General features: G+C 37.0%; 2 protein-coding genes and 1 long non-coding RNA gene across 3 annotated transcripts; 2 read left to right on the top strand and 1 right to left on the bottom strand.

Annotated features, from left to right (window-relative positions):
- The first annotated feature begins 5,240 nt into the window (after window positions 1-5,240).
- Window positions 5,241-8,673, top strand: LOC113303583 (homeobox protein knotted-1-like LET6). Its single transcript, XM_026552632.1, has 4 exons — window positions 5,241-6,157; window positions 6,327-6,594; window positions 7,902-8,131; window positions 8,299-8,673. Exons 1-4 carry the CDS (start codon window positions 5,696-5,698, stop codon window positions 8,524-8,526), a joined length of 1,188 nt encoding a protein of 395 aa, XP_026408417.1. The 5' UTR covers window positions 5,241-5,695; the 3' UTR covers window positions 8,527-8,673.
- Window positions 8,674-9,714: 1,041 nt separating this feature from the next.
- LOC113303578 (adenylyltransferase and sulfurtransferase MOCS3-like) lies at window positions 9,715-12,899 on the top strand. Its single transcript, XM_026552623.1, has 11 exons — window positions 9,715-10,058; window positions 10,166-10,258; window positions 10,408-10,463; window positions 10,696-10,760; window positions 10,873-10,947; window positions 11,084-11,162; window positions 11,329-11,367; window positions 11,457-11,565; window positions 11,775-11,893; window positions 11,996-12,112; window positions 12,285-12,899. The coding sequence occupies exons 1-11, from the start codon at window positions 9,797-9,799 to the stop codon at window positions 12,675-12,677; spliced, it is 1,407 nt and encodes a 468-aa protein (XP_026408408.1). The 5' UTR covers window positions 9,715-9,796; the 3' UTR covers window positions 12,678-12,899.
- Window positions 12,900-22,267: 9,368 nt separating this feature from the next.
- On the bottom strand, window positions 22,268-23,294 carry LOC113333279. Its single transcript, XR_003351876.1, has 3 exons — window positions 23,217-23,294; window positions 22,919-23,041; window positions 22,268-22,462 (listed from the first exon to the last, which is right to left on the bottom strand). It is a non-coding gene; the product is annotated as an uncharacterized LOC113333279 (long non-coding RNA).
- Between the last annotated feature and the right edge of the window lie 3,911 nt (window positions 23,295-27,205).

Below are 27,205 nucleotides of genomic sequence, written 5' to 3'. Positions count from 1 at the left end.
TTGTAATTATTGGCATTTTTTTGGATAGTTCCAATTTTCTGTTTCTTACTTGACATGTTATCACATCAGGGTGTGGAGTGTCAGCTTCTACAGTAGAAGAAGCACCAAAAGTTATATGATCACTTGAGGTGGAAGCAATGTTAGCTATTGCTTTTTCTAGTTCCAGTTTCTTTGCATTCTTCATTTTGATTTCAAATTCACCTGCAGTATCAACATTTAAGATCTGTGGATTACCTTCCTTCCATCTTGCACAACTTTTTGTTGAGGGGTTTGTGGTGGGGGAATTGGTTGAGGGGTGGGCAACTGATTGTAATTGGATTGAGATGGGGTTGGAGGTATGGGACATGGGGGGCTTGGATGATCCAACACTCTACAAACTTTACATAAATTTATTCCATTTAGAGCATATGAAAATTCTAGCCAGTGAGAAGTTGTTGGGGTTTCATAAGCTTTTATCCCAAACTTGATAGGTCTGGTAACATCAATTGTGAGTTTTACCTCCAAGTTCTTTCCATATCTATCTCTTCCATACGTTTTTTTTTGCATTTTGGTAGACTCCAACTGGTCTGAGGATGTTTTGAATATCATGGATAATGTGGGTTGGGATTCTTTTGATGAGGAGCCATATCATCACCTTTGAGAACTGTTCTTCATGGATTAAGTCTGGTCCTCCTGTAGGAACTCCAACCAACACCATTAGCTTGTCAAAAACTCCTCTTGTTCCTCCATTTCTTAAAGTAGTGTAATCTTACTCATGGGTTAGCCTGAGAATATAGTAGTTTCTCCTTCTATTCGGTATTTCCATTTCAACTCTGTTTTGTAGTTCCCAATTGTTGCTGATGAAGATACTGACTCTTGAGGTTTGAAAACATATGTTACTACAAAGTTTACCAATGAAACACCATTTCCAGTCAAGGGGTTGTTTGGTTCTGACATTCTCAGGGTTAATAAAGACTTTAGGAAAAAGATCCTCAGGGATAGTAAGAGCTTTATTCATCTGTGAAACAAGATTTTCAATGAAGGGAGTGGAGGTTGAATTTGAGGAGGAATCCATAATGAGGAGAAATCTGTTTTTGGATGAAAGAAGGATGAATATTGGGTGTTGGTTACTGGTTGTAATGAGGTGAGTATTCCAACCAGAGTGATGTAGCGAGAAAGTGCAGGCTTTAATTTGAAATTGTGTCACGGGTGGATTTTGCAGTTTGTTGTTGCTATCCATTCTCTGATGCCATCCAATGCTTTTGTTGTTTTGCAAGATGTTAAATAATATTATATAATTTGTGTACGGGAACTGAGTTGAAAGTACTATGTTTTCCAGGTGGCTAGCAATGAAGCTTGTTGGACTTTGTTGAGCTTTCGCTTTCTCTTGTAGAAGGGATTTTAAAATCTGAGAGCTGAGCTTGATGGCTAATGGGATTTGGATGGTTTCCCTGTAAAGAGAAGAAAAAATATAGCTAGAAAGAAGTTGAAAAGTTTACCTTGACGCAGATGCAGAGGTTTTGGAAGATAGAATAAGCAATTGATGACCAAGCTTTTTTTGCAAATGCAAGTTTGATAATGACCAAAGCCCAAGTCGGGGTCCATTCCAAAGACAAATAAGAGATCATGTAATCTGGTAATTATACCAAATGATCCGTGGGTAGGACCCGATTCCGACTTTGAACCCGAAAGAATAAATAACTTGGGATTGCCAAATGGATCAATCTCTTTCGCAAGAGTCAAGGAAATTAGAGTAGGTATATAGTGCCTAATCAAGTGGTCAATAGACTTGACAAGGCATAATTGCGTCTGACCATGATGTTTAGAGTTTCTTCCCAATTTGGTTAAGAGATAATCATGAGAGATCAACGGTTGAGATGAAGAGGCATTTGCTCTTCCCAACCAAATTTTAAAAAGAAAAAAACTCTTCAGTTTCTCAAGTAGTTTCTTTTCCTTAGAAACACAAAGAAAATCTTTTATTTTCTCAAGCAGTTTCTTTCTCTCAAAGTCACTGAGAAAACCAGTTCCCATAACCTTAGCAAAAATTGATCCATGCCGCGTGTTTTGTATTGTGAAGGAGATATAGTAGAGGAAACACCAGAGATATTGATGGAACATACATTGGATTGGTACGATCTTCGTATTCTATTGTCGATTTTTCCATATGGGATTGCTTTTCCAAATGGCAGAGAAGCCGCCAATTATACCCGGAATTTCAATTGGCATTGGGCTAATTTGCGCCATAATAGAAGAGTCAAGATAGAGCAGGGATATGATCAAGTCCCTCCTGGTCTTGGTCAAATTGTGAAAAGACCCCGGTTCAATTACCCTTTGTCTGATCAGGTAATAAAATTTGACATGCAGGTATTGAGATAGTTGTTTGAGGTGTCAAAATTACCTGTTTGATTTTGCATGTCATTTAATTGATTTCTTGGTTTGTTGGTGGAATCAATTCTCTATCCAAATTGCAGGGTAATTCTGGGAGTGATATCGGTGGTGCTTCTAGTGGGCATGTATTTCAAAATAGTGTGAATGAGATTGGGAGTGGCAGTGGGGGTGCAGGAAGTAGTGGAGAAGGAATTGGTGGGAATGGAGGGGCTAATAGTGGTAATGGCGGACAGGCTGCACCTCCACCTCACCCACTCGGGGATAGGGTGTGGGGGGTTAGAGATGGTTGGGTGGTGTTTGCTACTCATCCTCGTCATGGCCGTTTTGTAATCAATGAAGGAGTGGTTTTTTTCGCTAATCGATTCGTTGTTTGTGGTGGAGTTCGTCAGGGATTTTACGATATTACCATGCCAACACCAGTTAGAGCCTATGCCACCTCATTCTGTATATTTCCCCAGTTGGAGATGTTGACACCTGTGGTTGCAAGGATTGCGGCAGATGTGGCGGCAATAACAAATGCAGGTTACGGAGATGTTAATGCAGTGCTTTTCGAGGACGATCTCCCATAAGATGTGCCCAATACCGTTCCTGAGCCAGAGCCTGTCGATCCCAATCAATGAGTGGAGCAAGTAGGTGGAGCTGCCCAGCCAACTGATAGTACTGCAAAGCAAGCTGGTGATATTGCACCTCCATCTCCATATGGAGATGCAGGAGAAAACTGAAATGTCAAGCAGATTTAATCTAATCCAAGAGAGGTGAGGGTTAGTCCATAAACAAAGATAGCAAATACTTTTGAATTTTTTTTGGAAAACATACTATTTTGGTTTTTTTCAAACAAATTGAAAACTTGATGATGCTTTTGATGGATATTTTCTCTTAAGGTGAAGTCTGTTATGATGAACTTTAAGTGCCTAATATGAATTTTGTTCTTGTTATAGTTATGCGTCTTGCTGCCATTAGAGGATTTAGCTTTAATCTTGTGACTAGTACTATTGCCAGAGAAAAAGTACTTAGAATTTCTCACATATAAACTTATCAGAGTAGATTGTGAAATCGAAACTAATTTGAATATGTGGAAAATTAGATTAGTAGTACTTACCTGGGGCAGTCTTTGATTTAGACTCCAATCGCAGGAGAAGAAGTATAAGAAGTAAAGGCTTGTACAAGGATTATAGCTTAAAGCAGAGTGAAATTGCTTGATTAGAAAATTAGAATACTCCCGATTCAGTGCACTTCTTAGGTTCTTCTGAGACAAATATAAGATAATGCTTTTGAGTTCTTCAAACAAAGATTGTTCAGGTGTTAAAGAATCCCTGTCAGTAGTAGTAGAGCTGCAAAAGGAGAGCTTGCTCTGAAATCTTAGAAGTAGATTAGATTTTTGATAGGACTTCATGGAAGGGGAGTTACCAGCTTCCAGCTCTGTGAATGTAGTGATTTGTATCTGTATCGTGAGATTTGTAGAGATTGTGATCTTGGTGATTTGGGTAATGTATGTGATTGATGTAATTTGTGTGATTGTTGTTTCAATATCATATCTCAATGTGATTTTGTTGTTGTAGTGATTATAGTGATTGTAGAAACAGTTACAGGAACATGGTTTGTAGTGATTTGTGACCTCTTAGAAATCAACAGATAGAATAGATGCTTATATAACTCTTCCGATGAAATTATCCGACGTTGTCCGGCATAATCCGAACGTTGGGAGAGACGTTAGAGGATGACGACAATTTAAACGGTTAATTTTGAACCGAAATGGGGAAGTTCAGATGGGCATAAGAGAGAGGAGAGAGGGGAGAACTAAAATTCTGCTCGGGTAATTGGATGTCTTGGATGTCTTAGAGCTAGCACTATGGAGAGGAATATTCCTTCCCTATCCCTCTCAATCCCTCAAAACACCAAAAACCCAAGTACTATGGTCTCCCATTTTCATTATAGGGAAGGGATATGGAGGGTTTTCTTACAAGGCTGATCAGATCTGATCACCCTTGTAGGGAAGGGAAATCGTACGCGTACTGAGTACCCGTTTGCTTTTTCACTTTACGAGTACTCAGTACTCGTATTTTTTTCTCTGGTTTTTAAACTTTTACCTTAAAACTTCCCTTTTTCACTATTTTTTTTTATTAAAACTCGTTTTTTTTACCTATTTGATATATATATTTTTTACTCTAAAATATTTTTTGATCTAGATAAATATTTTTTCATGAAAAAAAAACGAAAAAGAAAATTACGCGTACTGTATACCCGTTTGACACTATTCATACGGGTACTGAGTACGCGTCTAGTGTAGGGAAGGGATGAAGGGGCATCATAACAAGATTGTCTTTCAAATGCCATCTCTTCCCTACATTTGAGGACAGGGAAGGGATGTGGCCAATCATAGTGCTAGCTCTTAGTTGGTTAGAAGTTAGAACAATGGAGTTGGGACATGTACAAGACTCCGTATAAAACCTAAGCTCCTAGATTTAAAGTATACTATACAGATCTCATCAATTATTATAATCTAGTATAGAGTGTAGCTTAGAGTAAAGACTAGAGAGAGAGAAACACAAGACCCAACAAGGAGAAAATGATGAATGAATGAGACTGATGGCTATCAAAACCCCTGTCAGATGATACCTTCTCAGTTGCTGTGCTATTATGCCATTTTGTACCACTACTCTCTAGTCTCTACTAGTGTCTAGTCTACCACCAAATTTGTATCAAATAATCCGCCAGTTTTTATAAAGAGAACTAGTTTTACAAGAAATGAATTAAGCGTATACTGTAGGTAGAGCTAGGGTTTGGTTTATTGGGAAGGAAAACTTTTTACTTGAGCTACCTTAGGATATATAGGCCTGCATTTATATCCTGGTTTTAGTTCCTGCACACAGTGCTTACTTGCACCCTTTGCGAGACACTGCGTGCACTATTGACTATACTCTCTCTCTCTCTCTAAATCTATCTACAATCTTTATCATTCACTGATCATCCCTCTTTCAGACAAGCACAATTCAACAGTGAATTAAAGGGTTTCTTTTTACTTAAAGCCTTGTGGAGGGTGTGTATTTGAGAGGGAGAGCCCGGAGAGAGAAAGGGAAATACCCCCATCTCTAATGGAAGTTTAATTGATGAATCTTGTCTTTAGAGAGACGAGCCAATCAGAAGAAACAACAAGTACTACAAGTTCTTCTCTAGGATTTTGATGTAAACAAACAAAACAAAAAATAATTCTGATAAAGTTCTTGGCGCAAAATCCGGGAGACCCTATTTTTCACACCAAGAAAAGAAGAGAGAGAAACGAGACCATATTTTCATAGAGATAGTTTGAGAGAGAAGAGAGATATATAAAATGGAGGGAAGTGGTGGAGGAAATAGCAGTGATCATCATGGTGCAACAGCTGCCAGTTTAATGAGTTTTAGAGGAAATAACGTGAGTACTGGTGGTGGTGGTGGTGGTGGTGGTGGTAGTAGTAATGGTCTTTCATCTATGTTGATGGTGATGGCTCCTCCACCTCATCACCATCCTCAACCTAATTCTTCAGAAATGGTTAACAACCTCAACACTCTGTTTCTTCCTCTCTCTTCAAATAACAACAACCAAAACTTAGGATCTTCTTATCATCATCATCTTCAGATGTATGGTGATCATGACAATGACAAACACGCAGCAGCTGGCTATTACTTCATGATGAAGCACAACAATATTGATAAGCAGCATGACAACACCAGTAGTAGTTCTTTCAAAAGAGCTAAGATCATGGCTCATCCTCACTACCTTCGTCTCTTAACTGCCTACATCAACTGTCAGAAGGTATTCCACACAATTTGTAAACCTTAACTTAGATTGATTATTACCTTTCCAACAACCCCAGATGACCATTCCTCTCTCTGGCCTCCTTTTAACCTAAATTTTCATGTCACTCTTTATGGATGGATCTTTGATCTGACGATAGTGAAATGACTTCTACGTACTATTGCAGATTGGAGCACCAGCTGAAGTGGTCAAAAAGTTAGAGGAAATATTTGCATCAGAGGAGAGCAGGATGAGTAGTAGTAGTAGCCGTGGTGGTCTTGGATCCTTAGGAGAAGATCCAGGTCTTGATCAGTTCATGGAAGCTTACTGTGAGATGCTTTCAAAATATGAACAAGAACTTACCAAACCTTTCAAAGAAGCCATGATTTTCATCTCTAATATTGAAGCTCAGTTGAAAAACCTTACCATTTCTACTTCTTCGGATCATCATTCTGGTGAAAAATCATCTTAAACTGATTATTAGCTTGTGTTAATTTATGTAGAGTTTAAGTTACTCCTAGTTCTAACCAATATGTTGATCTACCTGGATTCATGCTTGTTTTCTTGTTTTCATATTCAAGACATTGTAGTCATACATCACAGCTTGGTTAGTACATTTGTTCCTTGTTTTTATTGTGAGAGTGATTGAAAGAGAGGGGAGAGAGAAGTCAGGAGAATCTCATTTCATCTTTCTAGAACCAAAAGGATTTTTCTCTTGCTTTTTATAACATCTTCAGATCTGGTTCAGTTAAACCTAGCAGACAGTTTTAGTTCACAGGAATGGAAATATATATAGTATGTAAATCAAAACTGTAAAGGCTATCTAGGGTTTGGTTATTTTAAAGAGATATTGAATGAAGTGTAGTTCTTGTACTCATTCATAGTAAATTTATCCAGTACTCTGACTTTAGTAACTCCATTTATCACGATAGGGTTAGAACCTAGTCGATCAAATCTGGTGGTCACTTAGCATATCTCATGACTAAATAAATTTGCTTAAGTTCTCTGATGAAATTGCAGGGAGCGTTTATGATATTTGGTTTATCTTGAGAATGAATTTTTTTGAAGTAATTTGATGTTATCACTCATCTTGTTGTTTTTAAATACTGAAATAGAATGCCAGTCTGCGCAGGAGTCGTAATGCTAGCGAAGGATTTGCAGCTAACATCTTATGACTTTTGAAGTGGATTCAGGAAATTATAACAATGAGATGCGATAAAAATTCCTTATCTTTGCATGTGGTGCGACTCAATTATTAAATTACAATCAACAAAGATAACAACTATCTGATTGATTAAAGAATTAGTTGTCGGGTCTAACTGGAGCTGAGGCTCTAGAACATAACTTTATAACAAGTCAAGTACTATGAATAATTTACTCACATGAGATTTATTGGGAATGAGTCTATCAATATAATGATCATTTCTTCGTCTTTGTACTGATTCAGTTTCAAGGGGCTTCTGTATGGGCACCTAATCACGAATTTGGTGAAAGAGATTATCTTAGTGCATGCTTAATTTATTTTTTGCTGGAGAGAGAACTGCTTCTTTTCACTATGGGTCTAGCCCTGAAATAATGACTTGGTGATGCACATTATATGTTAGTATCTAGTTTTCTAGCCAGCTGGTTATATATTGGTTATTAGTTCGTGTACGTATTTGATTAGCATACAAATAGTTTTGTGCTTTGGACAGATAGTTCATTATCAGCTTGTTTACCTGTTTGATTAGCATACAATTGTTAAAATGATGAACAAATGCAGGTCGAAATAACGAATCATCCGAGGAAGATTTTGATGCTAGTGAGAACTTCATAGATCCTCAAGCAGATGATAAAGAATTGAAAATTCAGCTTTTGCGCAAGTATAGCGGATACCTCGGCAGTCTAAAGCAGGAGTTTTTGAAGAAGAGAAAGAAAGGGAAACTACCTAAGGACGCAAGGCAACAGTTAATGGATTGGTGGACTAGATATTATAAGTGGCCCTACCCATCAGTATGTTTCTTTGTCCATTCCTTGACAACTTGAGAAACTCCTTATATTTACCACAACATTAGCGAGAACCAAATTCCACATATATTAGTCCAATATTATGTGTTTCTCCATCATTTACATTGTGCTAATATAATGTGTGCAAACTGCAAACCCATGATGGTTTTCAGGAGATGCAGAAATTAGCGCTGGCAGAGTCGACAGGGCTTGATCAAAAGCAGATAAACAACTGGTTCATAAATCAAAGGAAGCGGCACTGGAAACCGTCAGAGGACATGCAGTTTGTTGTGATGGATGCAGCTCATATGCACCCTAGTCATCAATACTACATTGATAACCTCCTGACCCCCAATCCTTTCTCAATCGACTACTCATGTGCACCATCATCGTTGATGTGATCATCAAGATATCGATGATCATATTTCTTATAGACTATATATAATAATATATAAACATTATCAAGTACGATCCATTTTATTTGGTGTTTAAAACTACATAACTGCTATAAGGATATAAACAACTATTCCTAATCTGGATTTTATGCATTTGGCTGCTTTAATATCGTTACTGGTTAAGTATGAAAGTTGTTCTACAAGTTTTATTCTGAAGCTATATATATCAATGAGATAAATGGGAATAGTAATTTTACATATAGATGCTAGTGGCGAATGCAAGTATCCAGTTATCTATCAGTAAGTATTAAAATAGTTGCTGCTGTTTTGCGATAATCACGGTAGGTAGCTTTATGAAGCTATATTTTATGCAAGTGTCGAGGTTATATATATTTACACATGAAACTTGAGTTATGCCGGCGTGTTTTGTTTTCCGGACAAAACAAAAGTGTTTCGTAAAACACAAAAGTTACGGTAAGAAGTAGATGGAGCCATCAGCCATGACTTATCTTGATGACATAGTTTGGCTACGTTACCTACATAGCAGTACAATATATGCCCACGCAGATAGCTGTAGGCTACCCTTCTTCATTAGTTAGTTTTTACATGGGTCTCTATCATATATAGCTTCTCCTTTCCTCTGGAACAGGGATTGGAACTGAGCAATTAAGATATGATATGATGAAGTACTAGCACGAGCTTAGTGAGATGAGTGCCTTATATCATGTCATCAGCATGATTAATGGTATTTAGGTACGACTACTAATTTGGGTTCATCTGTATATGTTGAGCGTGACTTTAAATAATATTGCGAGTCGTTTTCGAAAACAAATGGCAAATCATTCAAGTCGTTTCATCAGGTCACCCAGGAGAATGTTGTAGAACACTGTCAGTAGCTACTGTTGGGCCGTTGCTTAATCTCCTCATTGACTGTTGTTTCTTTCCGGAAACAAAATCTTACACTGTAACTTACTTTAAAAAATGACAAAAGTTCCCAAAGGGAAGGACCAGCATTATTATTTATCTGGTCCCCCCATGTGCTGTGAATTGAGGTTGTAACCGCACAACTGCATAAAAGTGTTTTATGATATGATGACCATTCCAAAATCTTAACCGTCTATCTTGGACAATAAAAATCATCAGATCTAAGGGTTAATAATAGAGACGACTGTACAAGTGAAAGAAAACAAAACCCCTTCGCGAATCACAAATTTTAGGGTTTTGCATATCAATTTTGATTAAGAGTAGTTATCAATTTAACTTCGTTTCTACAGTAATGAAATCTAATGGAGTTGACTCATCTTCATCACTCATACATCAAGAACTTGAGAAATTGAAAGCTGAGAAGAAATCTATAGAAAACAGAATATCAATTTTAATAGCTCAACTTAGTAATGATACTACTACTAAAGAAAGTGATTCTAGTTCTTGTCCTAATTCATTATTGAACTTAGATTCAAATTCAGGACATGGGTTGTCTTCAGATATAATTTATAGGTACAGTCGTCATCTATTGCTTCCTAATTTTGGAGTAAAAGGTTAGTACTGAGTTCCGAGTGATTTTCTTCTTCTTATTATTGCCCCATTTGTGTATTGGTATAAAATTTTCTCGCTGTTATAACTGAAACTACTTGGTTGATTATAGGGCAGTCTAATCTTTTGAAATCATCGATTTTGGTGATTGGTGCTGGAGGGTTGGGTTCACCTGCCTTGTTATATCTTGCAGCTTGTGGAATTGGTAATATCTCGTACGATAATTTTGGTGAACAATGTTTCTACTGCAATTCGAGTATTCCTTGTATCAGAGCACAGTTATTGATACACTGTGTCTTGCACTTCAGTCTTCTGATTGCTATGTTCTATTTTTTGTTTGTTTGGTTTGGTTAGGCCGCTTGGGTATTGTAGATCATGATGTCGTTGAGCTTAATAATCTGCATCGGCAGGTATGTATCTAAATTAAGCAACATGTAGTCGTTGATGGAGTATTTCTGAAAGACAGTATGCTGTGTTTTATCACCCAAAATATTAATCAATACCATCCTACGAAACCTAAATAGTAACTTCACTTTAGCATTTTTAGGGTGTATGTAGTTTGATATTTTCGGCTAGTTGATTGATTTGTTGTACTTATGATGGTTGATATAAAATATAAATGGGATTCAAATTGTTATGCAGATCATCCATGCTGAAGCATATATCGGTCAGTCAAAAGTGAAATCTGCTGCTGCTGCTTGTCGGGCGTATGGATCCAAATTCTTTACTCACAACATCTTTTTATGAGTTTCTGTTTACCTTCGAAAAATAGAACATTACTGTGGATGATACTCGTCTAATACGGTTCTCTGTTCCCAGGATTAACTCCACTATTCAGATAGAGGAATACAAAGAAGCGTTTAGGACATCCAATGCTTTGGAAATTATGAGCAAGTATCCTCTGAACATGTGCATATGTACACACATTGCATACGATAATGCATCTCTTTGTCTATGCTTGTTTACACTTTCTGATGAATCAATGATGTTTTGTTGAGTTATGATTTCCTTGACTCTATATATTTCCTAGATATGATATAGTTGTAGATGCTACAGACAATGCTCCGAGCCGGTATATGATCAATGATTGCTGTGTTGTGTTGGGAAAGGTAATTCAGTAAATTAAGTTTGTTAGAATGAGAGATTCAGGTTCCACCTGCTCATTATGCCAGCTTAAGATGTCAACAACTTACTCATTTCAACTGTTACCTGGACATAAGATCTCATATTCACTTTCTTTACCTCATAAATCTTCTTTATTGTTTCTTTTGGCAGCCTCTGATCTCAGGTGCTGCTGTAGGATTGGACGGACAGGTAATGCCATATCCATTCTTTTATAAATTGTGGATTTGACTTTCGATTTTTGAAGATTTCACTAGTATTTACACTGTTTGTATTTGTAGCTCACTATTTACAATCACAACGGAGGTCCATGCTATAGATGCTTATTTCCAGCACCACCACCATCAACTGCTTGTCAGAGATGCTCAGACAGTGGGGTTCTAGGAGTAGGTAAGTTACTGGTATCTGTTAGTCCATAGACTCCTGTGGGGATGTATTTACTTATCTACAACAACATTCTACTAGTTGGTTTTCAAAAGAAACCAATAAAATTTATTATTTCAAGTACAAGCACACAATTTCTGGTAGTTGGATCAACGATTACATAACGTTGTAGCCTAATACTAACATTTCCTCTTCTTTCTACTTTGTTTATGGAGTCCCGGGTGTCATTGGCTGCCTCCAAGCTCTAGAGGCTTTAAAGGTTGCAAGTGATGTTGGTGAACCCCTGTCAGGCCGGATGCTTCTCTTTGATGCACTATCAGCAAAAATCCGTATTGTATGTTCCTTTCCCCTTGCATCTTAGCGTTCCTTCTGTAAATTATGTGTGATTTCAGTTTTTGGACAAAAGATGGAAGTTTGAATTATTGACACTTTTTAGGTCAAGCTAAGAGGAAGATCTTTACATTGTGAAGCCTGCGGAGAAAATGCAGAATTTACCCCTCAGGTTTTCCAAAATTTTGACTATGAGAAGTTTACGCAAACTCCATTGTCCACGGTAATGTTGCTTTCTATTGATATTGTCAACTGCCAATTTGTGTGAACTTGCTCATATTTTGTCAACGATGTTGACCTCGATTACTATTGTAAAAGATATTGGATGTCTTATTTGCTAGGTCAGAAAGTTCACTATCTCTGGCTATTAACATTGTCTTTGTTACCGAGTATAGGCACCCATGAAACTGAAGCTGATCCCTGAGAATGCCAGAATAAGCAGTACAGAATATAAAGAGAAAGTTGTTCATGGAGAACCACACATATTAGTCGATGTGCGCCCTGCGCACCACTTCAATATCGTTTCTCTCCCGAAGTCGTTGAATGTTCCACTCTCAACATTAGAAGCAAAACTGCCAGCAATTGTTTCAGCTTTAAAAGATGAGAAAGAGCGCAAAGGTCTTGATTCTAGCTCAAGTGCTTCACTTTACGTAGTATGTAGAAGAGGCAATGATTCACAAAGAGCAGTCGATTACCTTCACAAAATGGGTTTTAGTTCGGCCAAGGATATTGTTGGTGGATTAGAGTCTTGGGCCCAAAATGTTGATCCCAGCTTTCCATCTTACTAATACTCATGTTGCTCTTGATTTCAAGCTATGCAACTTTCTTGTTTAGTACCTTCCAGAAATGAAAAGGATAGGGGGATTTAGTAGGGAATGCATTGTGTGGGTAACAGTAGTAAATGTATTAGACTAGTATGAGTATTATGTAATGAGAAAGCTGTAACGTCTCTCTCAGGAATTTAAAACAGAGACATTACCTGCAACAATGAAATGTAGCTGGAAACAAAACAGGCCTGGATTGAAACTTATGTTGCCATCAAGAACACCTCTCTGGCCTAGTTATTGGCCTGAATAGTGAATCTAGGTGGGTGCATAGGTATGGATCTACCCAGGTATGTGTTTAGATGGTCGCACCTGGTTTGTGTTAGGCTTCCCTTCTATTTTGTTCGGTGCATCTGGTTTGATTTACCTGGCATTTTTAGGGGCCATTCAAAAGAAATTAGGGGCCAACAATTTATACCCAGCCAAGAGCACCAGTTAAGGATACCCTATAGCACGTTGAAGTTACCTAAATGCCTTTACAGTAAAAAGAAAATAAAAACCAAATTAAATTCTTTTCAACCCATTTCAACTCTTCTTCTTCTGGTCTTCCCCTTCACTCCCGATTGTGGAGATTTTTCTTTTCCCCTCGTTCTTCAATTTATCTCATCGTTATCGTGAATCTTAAAATCAAAACATCGTCGATTCATTTTTTCAACGATGTCTACAAAAGATAAACTCATGGGACCTCCTCGCGGTATCGATCCAAAAATTGGAATTTTGGCAAGAAATAAAGAGATTGTTGGTGACGAAGAACGTGAAGAACCCCACGATGACGGCGAAGGAGTTGCAGCGGTTGGAGTAGTTGATGGCGGGGAATCTGAAAGTCAAACACTCCGGCAACTTCAGATGGCTCCAATTAGGTAAGCTTCTAACAATTTTTGGGTTTATGTCGCTTCAATTCGATGAATCGCCAAAAAAATAATCTAGGGTTTTCTGTTTTTAACCAGATTCGGGAGATATGCATGTTTTGTAGACTGCCGAATGTAGTCGTGTTCTTCATTTCTGAAGAACATCGAGAGTATTCGGGAGATAGTTTGTTTAGGTATACTACCGAATGTCAGGAACCATTTCTTCCTATAACTTTTGTTTGGTTTATTCGGAGTTTAGGATTTATTTTTACTCCCGAATGTATTGATGTAGAGGCATTGTATTCGGAGATTATGTTACCACCGAATGTATCCTTTGATAAATAGTCAGATATGGTGATTTTAGCAAAATCCAATTTTGGGACCGGTATATATTCGGAAGTTTATCGTATGTGATATACTTCCGAATATAAACTCGTCAAACTGAAAACATTTTGGGGCCATAGTGTATTCGGTTGAAAATATAATTATTTACGTCTGATTATATAGGCTACAAACTTTAGGGTTTCCTGAACTTCAATCGATGCATATTCGGTAGTTAATATTACGTTTTACAGGCCGAATGTTTTGTATGCGGTGGCATTGATTTTCTTTGTGCTTCCGAATGTGTAACTTCGGGTGTTTCGTTTTTACTTTGTTTTCCGATTGTGTAGTTTTTAAAACTATTTCTGGCTTTTTTGTTGTTTAGGCAAAGTCGAGCTAAGCAACCTGACCTAGGGGCTCGTGTAAATGGAACAAAGAAAGTTACGGCTAGTGCTAGGAGAGAAACGAGTGCTAAGGAAACTTCAAGTGCTCAAGATAAAGGTATAGAACCAAGTGGTCAACAAAACACTCAACAAGTCGTGGATCCAAGTGCAACACAAGGCACTGAAGAAGTTCAAGAAACTGGAGCTCCACAGGTCACATTACCAGTTCAAAATACAATTGCTCAAGAAGGAACTCAAGGAACTGAAGATGCAAGTGCTCCACAAGCCACTCAAGGATCAAGTGCCACACAACCACAAGATGAAATTGTTCCAGTAGTACAAGAAAAAGGACAACCAAGTACCAACCAAGAAGGACAACCAAGTACCACCCAAGAAGGAGGAGAACCTAGTGGTACCAAGAGAGGCAAAAAAGGTGTACAAGGTGAAAAGAAGGATATTGCTAAAAAAGCATCACATGTTGTCCCTGACCACTTGAAGGTGAAGGATATTCCTAAAGGCGTAATCCTTGGGCTACCGGAGGATGGAGGAAGATTGTTATTTGGATACAAAGACTCCTGGGCCAAAGATGTATACGAAACCGAGGTAATATTAATCGTATATTTTTTTACGGTTTTGTCTATGTGTTCTATCGTAACATTTACTCTAAACATTTTTCATGTTTTTAATAGTTTCATCAAGATTTGTTTGTCTGCTCAAACCCACCGCCCCACAAAAGAAAATGTTGGAATGGCCTTTATCCGGTGAATGTGAAAGGTTCAAGACGATTACAGAGAACTCGGGGTTATATCCTACTGTGGAGAACTCTTTGTTGGAACATGACAGTGTGGCTATTTCTGCGTTTGTGGAGAGATTGTATCCTGAGACCGACACCTTCCACATGCCTTTTGGGTAAATGACGATTGCCCCGGATGATGTTCTGCAGATTCTTAACCTCCCTATCCAAGGCACAGCTGTCAAGTTAAACTATACAAAGCAGTTAAGTTGGGCACAACTTTATGTTCTAACTAAAAATTGTTTAGGTTGGGATGAGGAGACAACAACAACTGAGTTCATGAGGCATGCATCTTACAAAACAAGACATATCAACATTAACAAATTGGTGAGTATGTACCGAGGCACTTTGGCTAAAGAACAGAAGGGAACATTAACCGATGAGCAAGTGAACCAAGCAGCCACTGCCTATCTCCTTTGTATATTGGAATGTGTCATTTCCCCCAATACTACTGGAAACCGTATTGACTCCAACCTTATACAACTTCTGGATCCTCTCCATGAAGTCGGTGATTACTCTTGGGGCACGACATGCCTTGCATATTTGATGGAAGAGTTGAGAAAGGCGTCGAGGCTAACAACCAGCCAAGTTGGAGGGAACGTGTGTCTATTGCAGGTTTTTATCATCTCTATTACTCCATTAATAATTATGCTTATTCGGTATAAAATATGATTAACAACCAAGAGTTTTCTGTCTACCAAATAAGGAATATTCGGTAGGAAACATATGTTTAGGTCTCCCGAATGTTAGTATTCGTCAGATACGTTTTCCATTTACTTCCGAATATGATATATTCGGGAAGTTATAGTTAAACTTACCTTCCGATCATTCAGGTTGAACACTTCAGTCTATACTGTGTCTAAATGTTGCATATTCAGTAGGTTTATTGTTTTATTTTTTTTCCGAATATTGAGTATTCGTAAGTACATGTGTTGTGTTTTCTTCCGATTATACTGTGAAAAACTCAGACTCTTCTGTGTCCAAATGTTTCTCATTCGGTAGGTTAATTTTTTTTTTTATATATCCGAATATGATATATTCGGGGAACCAGTATTTGACTTTGCTTCCGATTATATGTAATTCAAACTAGAGTTTACTGAGGTACATTTGATGTAGATTCGGTAGAAAAGAAATATGATTGTCTTTCGAGTATGTCGTATTCGGTGGGTGAGTTAGTTAAATTTCTTCCGAATGTATGTATTCGGAAGGACTGTAAATACCTAGGCTTCTGATTTTGAACAATCTTGTTAGACTCACTTTCCTAATAGTTGTGTTTGTATGTATACAGATATGGATCTATGAGCACTTCCCTATCCTAAATTTGGCGACCGAGAAAGCTGAGTGGCTTAAAGGTACTCCTAGAGGACCAAGGTGGATGTTTGAAGACAACCTTTCTAGGTCAAAAGAACCGCAGTTGATTCGTATGAGGGAGGTTTTGGATCAAATGCAGGCCTCAGATGTATGCTTTGATCCATATAAGGAAGACTGAGATAATGGACATATAAACGGTAGGTCGGACTTGTTCCTTTATTTTGGACCGTTGTGGCACCCCACAGGGTATGTGATGTACAACCCATCAAGGGTGATGCGGCAAAACGGTTATGTCCAACAAATACCAATGGAAGTTGTTAATGATGATAAATGTCTTCTGGAGTTGGATAAATGCTCCTCTAGTGGTGACACTTTGACGATAGTTCACTCAGGTCCACCATCCGTACCAGAACACTGGGATAAGAGGACTGATTACATTATCAACCCTGGTCGAAGAGTTGTTACTAGAGGTTATGAAACTGTTCCCGGATATATGACTTGGTATTGTTCGGTATCCCATCTCTTTGTTATCCGTGAACTGAAGTCAAATTCTATTTTTGAGGCGGCAACTTATAATTGTATCATCAAAGACAAGCCAAGTGGTTACGATAGACTGGTGCGTATTCTTATTTTATTTTCGTTCAATAATTATGCTATAAATCCTATGTAATAACCGTTATGTCATGTATTAAAACAGGTGAAAAGGTTCAAGCGTGTTTCCAAGTTTTTAACATCATGCGTCAGGAGTGGACATCCCGTGCCAGTTGAGAAGGTAAAAGAGGCCAGAGACCTAGTTGATAACATTGATAATGAAGAATATCAGCCAAATTTGGGGAGCAAAAGAAACGAGTAACAAAGGGTGTTAAAAGAACTAGAGCTTCATCGAGCGCTGCAGCTGAAGCTGAAGGTGCTGAAGATGAAGAAGAAGAAGCTGAAGGTCTTCGTCAAACCCGCGCTAGTCGTCGTAAAGTCAAAGGAAAGAAATAGATGACAATGGTTTAACTTAGATGTGTGCTATAGTTTGTGCTGGATTATGTGGTTTGGATCGGATTTTAAGTTCGTACATTACGTTTATGGTTTGTGAATGACTACTTTTATGGTTTATGAATGCTTTTTAAGTTATCTTTATGATTTCATCGATGACAGCCTTTTAAGGAAAGATAACAGCCTGAAATTGTTGAATGTTGAATAACATTCAGAGAACTACTATTTAAGTTATCCCCCGAATGTTGCAAGTGCAAACTCATGTTCAGAGGTATATGTATATTTTTATCTTCCGAATATAACTTGTTCAAAACCAACCATGCCATGGCTCTAGGTGGTTCAAAATGCCAAAACCTCAACATTATGGCAGGTTTAGAATTTATTCGGAGGTTTGAGAGATTAGATTTACTTCCTGTTATTACAAGTTTCCAATTTGAAGATTTTCAAGTTTTTCAAAATTCTGAATTTTAGGCCACTATATATTCGGTAGACAAATATTTGAATATCGTCCGAATATAATAGTTAAGCATTTCGAAATTCCAATGCTTATGGTCGTTCCAAAATGCCAAAACCTCAGCATTATGGGAGGTTTGGAATTTTAGGCCACTCTATATTCGGAGGTTTGAGAGACTAGATTTACTTCCGATCATTACAAGTTTCCAATTTGAAGATTTTCAAGTTTTTCAAAATTCTGAATTTTAGGCCACTATATATTCGGTAGACAAAAATTTGAATATCGTCTGAATATAGTAGTTAAGCATTTCGAAATTCCAATGCTTATGGTCGTTCCAAAATGCCAAAATCTCAGCATTCTGGGAGGTTTGGAATTTTAGGCCACTCTATATTCGGAGGTTGAGAGACTATATTTACCTCCGATATTACAAGTTCCAAATTTGAAGGTTTTGAAGTTTTTCAAATTCTGAATTTTAGGCCACTATATATTCAGAGGTTTGAGAGATTAGGTTATTTAACGATTTTCACAAAAAACTAGTCGTTAGAACTATATTCTATATAAGGAGGGTATCCTCATCCCCTATATGCAACATTGATACATATCAATTCTCTCCAAAGAACCTCATCTTCAACATAATGGTACAACCATTCATTAATCATACGGAGTTCACGATAGAAGAAGATTTATCTTTATGTGGGCGATATGTTCAATTCTATCCGAGACGAGGAGAAGAACGTAGGCAAGGATGCATAATGAGTATGAGTTATTTGGGGAGAATTCATGAAAAGTTTTACTCCGACACCGGTAACCCAAATAACCGTCACTCCGCTGATCTTTTCTGTCGAATTGGTTCAATAAACGGACACGTCGAAGAATTCATCCATTTAACTTATCTTGTAAATCAATATCGATTGAGGGATGAAACCAATGATGAGGTTATAGAACGATCTCTCGAGGAATGGCGGAGATGGAAAAGATCAAACTTCCGTTACGAAGCTCATTTCAGAATCCTTAAGGTCCGTTTAGAGCTCGTTCAGGACGTCCACGGCGCTAATCACAAGTCATTGTAATAGAATTGTCGAAGTATAATCGTTAAATTACATCAACGTTTTCAAAATTTTAACAACATTCGAGAGTAACTATGCTATGTAATCTACCGAATATGTATACATTTTCAAAATCGTATCACAGTTTGGTTAAATTCGGTACTTAATATGTTAATTAATCAACCGATTATACTCCAAAGGATATATTTTTTTAAAAAAAATAGTCGTGCATCGAAATACAAACTCAATCGGTAGAAATAAAATAAACTTGTCAACCTAATATTGTTATTGAAGAAAACTAAAGTCTCTCAGTACAAAAATGCGTATATTCGGATATTAAGTAAACATGTTAGTTCTTAAAGTATTCGGTGGTTAAAAGTATAACATTATCTTCCGATTGTGGTTCATTATTGTGTACACAATGTACGACATATCCGTACACCCGTGTTACAGATGACCTCAAAGGCCAAATTTTCAAAAATTTCAAAAAAAACAACCGTTGAGACTCTCATCTATATAAGGAGGTTAACCTATTCTCATTGTTTCACCAAACTACACACATCTAGTCTTGTGAGCGTTACAAGAAGATCTTTCACCGTCTACTATTTCTAATTCATTCTATATCTCATATTACAATCATGGCGACTTTTGACGCAGCTGAAGATTTGGCCATTGTCAAAACATGGTATCAAGAAACAAGACGTGAAGATGTCATAGCCGGCAGGTTAACACATGAAATCTTTTGGGGGAGAGTGTATAGCCAATTTGTGCGAGAATATGGAAATCCAAAGCAAAGATCGGTCCAACAAGTTCATGATCGTTTCCGGCTTATCCAAAAAGGGGTGAATGATTACATATCGATACAAAAGAGGATTTTTAACACTAGCCACTTAAGCTTGTCGATCCAACAATTTGTAAGTATTTGCATAATTCTTTTACAAAACACCGGGTGGCTATATCTTATTACTAAACTATATGAACTTAACATTCTTTTGTATTTATTGGTTTATGTAGGAGGCACTCGCAAAAAGACACTACTTAGAGGAACAAGGAGAAGAATTCATGTATGATGGAAGCTATGAATTCTTTACCTTCCTTACCTTCGGGCTTATAGAAGACAATCGTAAACGGGCATTCTATTTTCTTTGAATTGCTTCGGTATTTCCTCTGCGTTTTCCTTACGTACTTTCTATTCTTTCCCGCGTGACTCTTTAGATCCCCACCTCGCTCACAAATCATTTCAAACCGAGTGTCACTCACATGTTTGTTTTGAACTACAACGCACATGTTCTCTTTTGCCTTGTTCATAAGCCATTCCTTTGCCTCCTTCTTACTTCCAAATGATTACACGCGCATATAACAAAACAAATATCATAAGTATAAGCATTTAACATACATATTTGAAAAAATAAATAAATAATAGTAATGAACAAACCAAATCATTTGAATAGCGTAGGGAAGTATCGGGCCTCAAATAGAAATCATCAACAAACCCTACAACGGCCTGCAAAATGAAGCAACATGTTTTAGTACAGTAATCGGAAGATATTTAGTAAGTAATACAACCGATTGACCAACAATCGAAATAATATTGTGTGCCCTAAACTACCGAATTCAATAGAAAGAGTTAGACAGTCTCCTGAGTACAAAAAAATAAATAATCGGAAGATATAAATATGATAATACTTCCGAATATTGATAATCGAAAGATAAAGTAATTAATACTCCTCCGTTTTCAAAGAACAAAATATTTTACAAGTTTGCGAAAATTTTATTTTGGGGACATTCGGTAGACCATGTACTCTACATAACTTCCGAATGTAAATATTTTTTCAAAGAAGAATTAAAATTTTAACAAGTTTGCGAAGATTTGATTTTGGGGCCATTTGGAAGAAAATATACTCTAAAAAACTACCGAATGTAGATATTTTGGGAAATCAATTTGGGGGTTTTCGCATATTTTGGGGCTAATCGGGAGAAAATATACTCTATATATATCAACCGAATGTAGATATTTAGTATTCAGTATGTTGTACTCGGTAGATATTTAGATACATTTCTACCGATTCTGGGTAGTTCATGGCATTCAATGCATGCATTAATCGGGTTTTCTTGTTTACAAACGCATACAAACACATTCAAAGTGGGTATTTGAGTTTCTTAACACAATACCTGTATGTTTGATGCATCATTAGTTTCAATCTCGGGTGATTCGCCGTTTTCTTCCATGAAAGCGTCGTCTAGGGTTTCCTCTCCACAAAAGTTTGGATCATTCAACATATACCCCAAATCGTCTTCTCTTAACGTTCGCGAACCTTCAACATTATGTTCTTCACGATGATTCTCAGCTTCTTCTTCGTATCCATCCATTTTTGTTGATTATTAAAAAAAAGAAGGGGGTTTTCCCTTTTTTCCTTCTTCTTCTTCTCTATGACAACAAATGAAAATAATGAAACAAATTTCACCAATATACTACCCTGACTACATTCGGAGGTAAAGATTTTAATTTACCTTCCGATTGCAATCGGTAGATAGAAATCTAATCATATCTACCGAATATGCAAGGGAAATTTTGCCATTACGATTTACGAGAGATAAGGGCTGGCTTCAATTTATGTCTGGGTGACCTTATTTTGTTTTATTATTGGCCCCTAATTCCTTTTGAGTGGCCCCTAAAAACGCCAGGTTGATTTAGGCTTCATGTCTATTTATCCGGTCCAGGGAATATAGTATCTACCCCATCTCGAGTGTGTGTCGGTCCTCATCGTACCTTTACCTCTCCTTTTTTTATTCTTATGTGCCCAGGTAGTTGGGAAATGGATTTGACTCGTTGTATTCCTTTCTCCTGTTCGATACTAATTTTGGGGAAAATTAGGCTAAGGTATTGATAACCCATAATATAAGGCCCTTAATTAAAAGAAGTTTAAATCTAGGCCCCAAATTATTGAAAGACCTTGATACCCTTATGCATATTGTCAAGCCCATAATTAAATAAAATTTAAATCTAAACCCAAAATTATTAAAATATCATGTGATGATATTCCCACCACCTCCAACCACCTCCGACCACCACCGCCAACCACCACCGCATCCGACCACCATCGCCAACCACCTCCAACCACTAGCTCCTCCGAACACCACCGCCAACCACCTCCAACCACCACCGCCGTCGCCGCCGACCCCTGCTTACCACCACCACCACCTCCGACGACAACCACCACCACCTCCTACCACATGCATAAATATTACACATTCATGTTGTGTATCTGGAAGTGTGTAATTAAAAGATACACATGTGTATCCAAAAATTACACATGCATAAAAGTTACACATCCATATGACATGTGTAATAAGAAGTTACACATGCATATGACATGTGTATCCACAAGTTACATGTGCATAGAAAAAAAATACAGAAAAATACATGTATTGCGTTGACATTCATTTACAATAATTTCTCTGTTTATCTATTAATTAGTTGTTATTTAATACAATAAACGAGTTGGAACATTAGATATGTAAAACAAAATCCTAAAATGAGCCACGAAATCCTCTAATCGAGATTGTTCCTTCCCTTCTTGTCTTCCTCGTTACAAAATGCTTCCAAATCTGCAACAAAATAAGCATCCATGAGATTAAATTGGATGAATAAGAAGAATGAAATAATATTATAGAACAATTACAAGTTGAATAACAAGTATCACAAATCACAAAAAGGAACTTGATAACTTATCTTATCCTGTGTAACTAGGAGTTACACATGCATATGACTAGTGTAACTTGGAGTTACACACGCGTCTCATTAGCGTAACTAGGAGTTACACATGTGTTTGACTGGTACAAATGAGAGTGACACATTCCTAATCTTTATATCCCATCAATTAGCTTGTGTAACTAGAAACTAAACATCTCATTAGCATGTGTAACTGGTAGTTACACATCTGATTAACATGTGTAATTACTAGTTACCCATGCATATAACTTATCTAATTAAGAGTTACACATGTGCCAATGGGGGAAATACCAATGTAGGAAATATGAAATAATGCTAATGGCAATTTTTACCTATTCAGAGCATAATCTACACCTGTAATATCCGCTCCATCGAAGTTGAATCCGTTGGGTCCATAACCTGCAGCTTCAGCTCTCTATTTGTCATGGTCGACATCGAGCATTGTGTCATAAAGTCTTGCGGTAAAACAAAAAAAATATTAAGAAGAAAATGTAAGAAAAAAACACATAGTGAAATTGTACCCCCTTTCTCAAGGTACGAAAAGGAAAAGACGTAACACACAAAACTAAATCTGTAAAAACATAATCTACCCGCCTCTTGTTTTTACGAACAATGGGTACTGAATCATACCTCATTGTAGTAAGTTGAGTTAACCCACAAATTGATTTATGGCACCAAAAATCTGACTCGCGCACATTAACACTCCAATCTGCGAGGTCTAATTAATGAATGAGATCAAATGACACGAACATTTCATGGAAATCAAACTCAAGCTTAAAATGTGTAATTTGGAGTTACACATGTCATATCAGGGTATTTTGCGTTTATTCTCATACTAACCATCGAAGTTGCAGTTAGATGAACATCTAAAACGAATATTTGGTCTGATTTTTTCCCTTCAGTATACCCATTGAACACTTTGTAAGCAAAAGAAAGCATGGTCTACACCATGACCTAAATGACTCCAAAACATAGGCTTGTCCTCACTAAAATCCTGTTAAGAAAACCATAGTTCACATTTGAATTAGCAATTTATAGAGAAAGAACAGTTCAAACTAGCAATTTATAGAAAATTGACGCACTTCAATGTGGCAAGTTCAAAGAAGAAAGAAACTCAACAAAATAAAAAGATGAAACAACCATTACATTTTAACATTTCAGGTTAATATAAATCTCAAGTTTTTAGCACTTCTAAGGTATTTAGTGAACCTGGAGTGATCCATTAGGTGTATTAACCTTCCTCTACTGCCTTTTTAAGTTCATATGATTCAGTATTGAGATTCTTTGGTGCTGCATTTAGCTAATAGTTCCACATCTAAAAAAGGTCAGGTATAGACACTTCATAACGAATATTAGCATGTGTAACTAGGAGTTACACACGCATTTTTCTAGTGTAACCGGGAGTTACACATGCATCTGTGTAGTGTAACCTGGAGTTACACATGCATTTATATGTGTAGTGTACCTGGCATGTAGATACTAACTATATAATATTTCAGCTACTGATGAAAAATTTACACATATGTCTATCTATTAAAATTGAGAATTACACATGCATATAGCATGTGTAATTAAGAGTTGCATTTTCAAATATCTCGCAGTAAGTAAGAGATTGTATGCATCATAAGCATTTGTTATTCTTTCATACAGGAAGGCATGGCAAAACAAAAAGTTGCTCTTGCATGTTCTGAAAGCTGGCACCACAAATCAACTAGATAACTATTATGTACCTTAACAAGGTTGGCATGTTTAAATCTAGACATCACAAACTAAACTTCCTTCAACTCAGGTGCATCTCGTTCTTCTTTATTATTCCAAGAAATAAGAAGTTTGACTGCAATAATTTGATTACCAAACCTACAACAACAGTTGATAAATAACAATCAGAACACACACAAACAATACTCTTATTTACATTTAATAACTTTCAATTTAACCATCCTGCACAGGGAGTTACTTATAATTATGCAACATACAATGCGCATCATAACTCCAACACCACCACCAGCTCCAAAACTTGCACCTATACCACCACCACCACTTATTAACCACAGGAGATCCTTCATAAAAAGAATTTCACGAACACAAAGATAAAAAAAATGCTACTCAAGATGAACACGTTGGGTTTCATGGTGCTTAGCAGGTACACATGTAATGGCTTGTGAAACGACAAGTACACATGCATATGGCTTGTGTAATCTCCAGTTACACATCCATATGTCTTGTGTAATCTCCAGTTACACATCCATATGCTTGTGTACTCAGAGCATATAAATTATCTTCATCAACGCTAGAAACAAAGATATCACATAGAGCTACTCAATAAATAAGATAAAATGACACTTACAAACATATGATGTATCTCAGCTGCAGCTTTCTCCTCCTCACCTGCAACATTACATCCAATCCACAAATAGCACAACCACATCTCCATCTATAACTCACAGTAACATATCCATTCAAATCCAATGCTAGCCTGCATTTTTGTCTCAGTCACCATCATATCTTCACTCCCTTTTTCTGCAAAATTCATTTACAACCAACCATATCACCACCAATAATTTCCAATAAATAATACTAGTGTAACAAATTCGATTTCGTTGACAGAGATACATCAAACTACATAGAATCAGAGGTAAAGTACACAATATTAAGCAATTCAATCAAAGTTTATAAAATTCATAACAAATACATGTGTAATAGAGATGATGATTCTCTGATTTCGAATTTGAACACCGATTTTCAGTCAAGTTTTGAGATAAACAGATCGATTGATATTCAGTAAGGAAACCTAGAAAAAAAAATTTATAATATTTTTCAATATTTTCATCTTAAAAGCTAAAAAATATTAAACTGTAATAGATCTGAACTTTGATCATGAGTTCATAGATAAAATTCAGTTGAAATCATAACTTCGAAGATTTCAAGAGAAAAAATTCAAAATCAATAACATATAACTTCAATTGAATTAAGAGATAATGAAAAATGAAGCTTATCTGCACGTCGATTTGATTCCGTAGATGAATCTTCAGATGGAAGATTAATCTTCTTTTGATAATTATCGCATTAAACAAATCATCTTCATCTTCCATAAGATCTATCTTTCGATCAGATGCAATTGATCTTTGACATAACTGAAATTAAAGAGGCATAGAAGGAGAAGATGCAATCGATCGTTGTTGCAATCGAAGATTTGGATGAAGACGGAGAAAAGTGAATCTCAGAAACCCTAGAAACTATTTTTCTACAGCAGAGAGAGATAAAGATGAGAGAGAAAGAGAATAGAGAAATGAAAAGAATCTTCTGATATTCCTCTTGTTTTTATAGAAAGGGGTAATGTTGCCATAATTAAAATTCATAATAATTCATTATGGGCTAGATCTGAAGAAAATTTGATATTTTCGGCCTAGCAATATCAATTTCTAAAAGTATGGAGTTGACAATGTATGATCCATTTAGTGGGGATTCTATATATTGAACCCATATAGTAGGGGGGTTCTAGTATTTTTCACTTTTGGTTTATTATGGTGTTTGAATTAATATGACTCATCAATATCCTGTGGAAATAGTGGTCACTCCAAAATCCAAGTTGGCGGACTTTGACTATGTTTTAAACTGTTAATTCCCTTGCCGGTTTTGGGTCTGAGTAGCTAACATTTAGCAGTTCTTTCTTTTTTGGGGTCCGAGAGGCTAACATTTAACAAGTATCATGTCGGTAATTAGACGGGAGGGAGGATCCATGGACACTCTTAGATGGACTCACACAATTCTATTAGATGGGAAATCTAGAAACCTCTTTTCTTGGTTGTATAGAACGGGTTTTTCTTCGATTCCTTTCAGTTCAAGGAATGGGTTAGTAGTACAATAATATGAGCAGATAGTATTCGACCAAAGAAAAAAAGGAAGAATCAATCAATATTCGTGATACAACCTGTATATGGGACAAAACAATTTTCTGGTGTTCACGGGATTAAGGAGACGACCGTACGAAGGAGACTCCTTGAACCGAGCGAAATGTTCAACCTCACACAGATGCACTGCAAGAAGGGAGTGCTTTGAATTCGAGATATCAATTTGTAGTACTCCGGCCTAAACCAAGACAATGGTCGTTCCAGAGTAAATTCGGTCACAAGAGAGGATGGGTCGATCTTTAGGAGGGAAGCTGAGAAATGTGTGGAATGAATGGTATCAAAGATCGTAGGTGTGTTATGTATTCTGAATAAGATAAGTTCTGAATGATTGAATCTCTGTTGAGAGTAATTACTCAGATGTTGAGTTAATCTCGTGTTGTCTGTGAGAAGTGAGATCCTTCTCCTGTTTCCAATCATGATTCAGAGACTTATTTATATTGCTAGAATTGTAGACACCATGATCCCATGAAGTGTGACAGTTGATGGAATCAAAGAGTGGGGAAATGGAAATCGTGTTTGAAACCAGTTGCTCATCGTGCGGAGACTTGGTCGATTTTCCATCCACTACTTTGTTAAATCCTTCAACTGATTGCACGACTTGATCACATTCCATCGTGTGTATGAACACACGTGCCGTAGACCGCCGGACCAAAACCCTAGTTGATATCCCCCCAAGTGATACGATTGATGTCTCGTGAACGTGGAGTC

This window comes from Papaver somniferum, chromosome 1 (assembly GCF_003573695.1).
Source record: "Papaver somniferum cultivar HN1 chromosome 1, ASM357369v1, whole genome shotgun sequence".
NCBI classification, from domain to species: Eukaryota; Viridiplantae; Streptophyta; class Magnoliopsida; order Ranunculales; family Papaveraceae; genus Papaver; species Papaver somniferum.
Note: the sequence above shows the minus strand (reverse complement) of the source record. Positions and strands in the feature narration are given on the sequence as shown.

What these genes read in the sequence shown, in the direction of transcription:
- LOC113303583 (XM_026552632.1), top strand. Translation starts at nt 5,696, where the DNA reads ATGGAGGGAAGTGGTGGAGGAAATAGCAGTGATCATCATGGTGCAACA. An exon ending in CCTACATCAACTGTCAGAAG is followed by an intron (nt 6,158 to 6,326) that starts GTATTCCACACA and finishes GTACTATTGCAG; the next exon opens with ATTGGAGCACCAGCTGAAGT. An exon ending in TTCTTCGGATCATCATTCTG is followed by an intron (nt 6,595 to 7,901) that starts GTGAAAAATCAT and finishes GAACAAATGCAG; the next exon opens with GTCGAAATAACGAATCATCC.
- LOC113303578 (XM_026552623.1), top strand. Translation starts at nt 9,797, where the DNA reads ATGAAATCTAATGGAGTTGACTCATCTTCATCACTCATACATCAAGAA. An exon ending in GCTTTGGAAATTATGAGCAA is followed by an intron (nt 10,948 to 11,083) that starts GTATCCTCTGAA and finishes TATATTTCCTAG; the next exon opens with ATATGATATAGTTGTAGATG. An exon ending in TATCAGCAAAAATCCGTATT is followed by an intron (nt 11,894 to 11,995) that starts GTATGTTCCTTT and finishes GACACTTTTTAG; the next exon opens with GTCAAGCTAAGAGGAAGATC.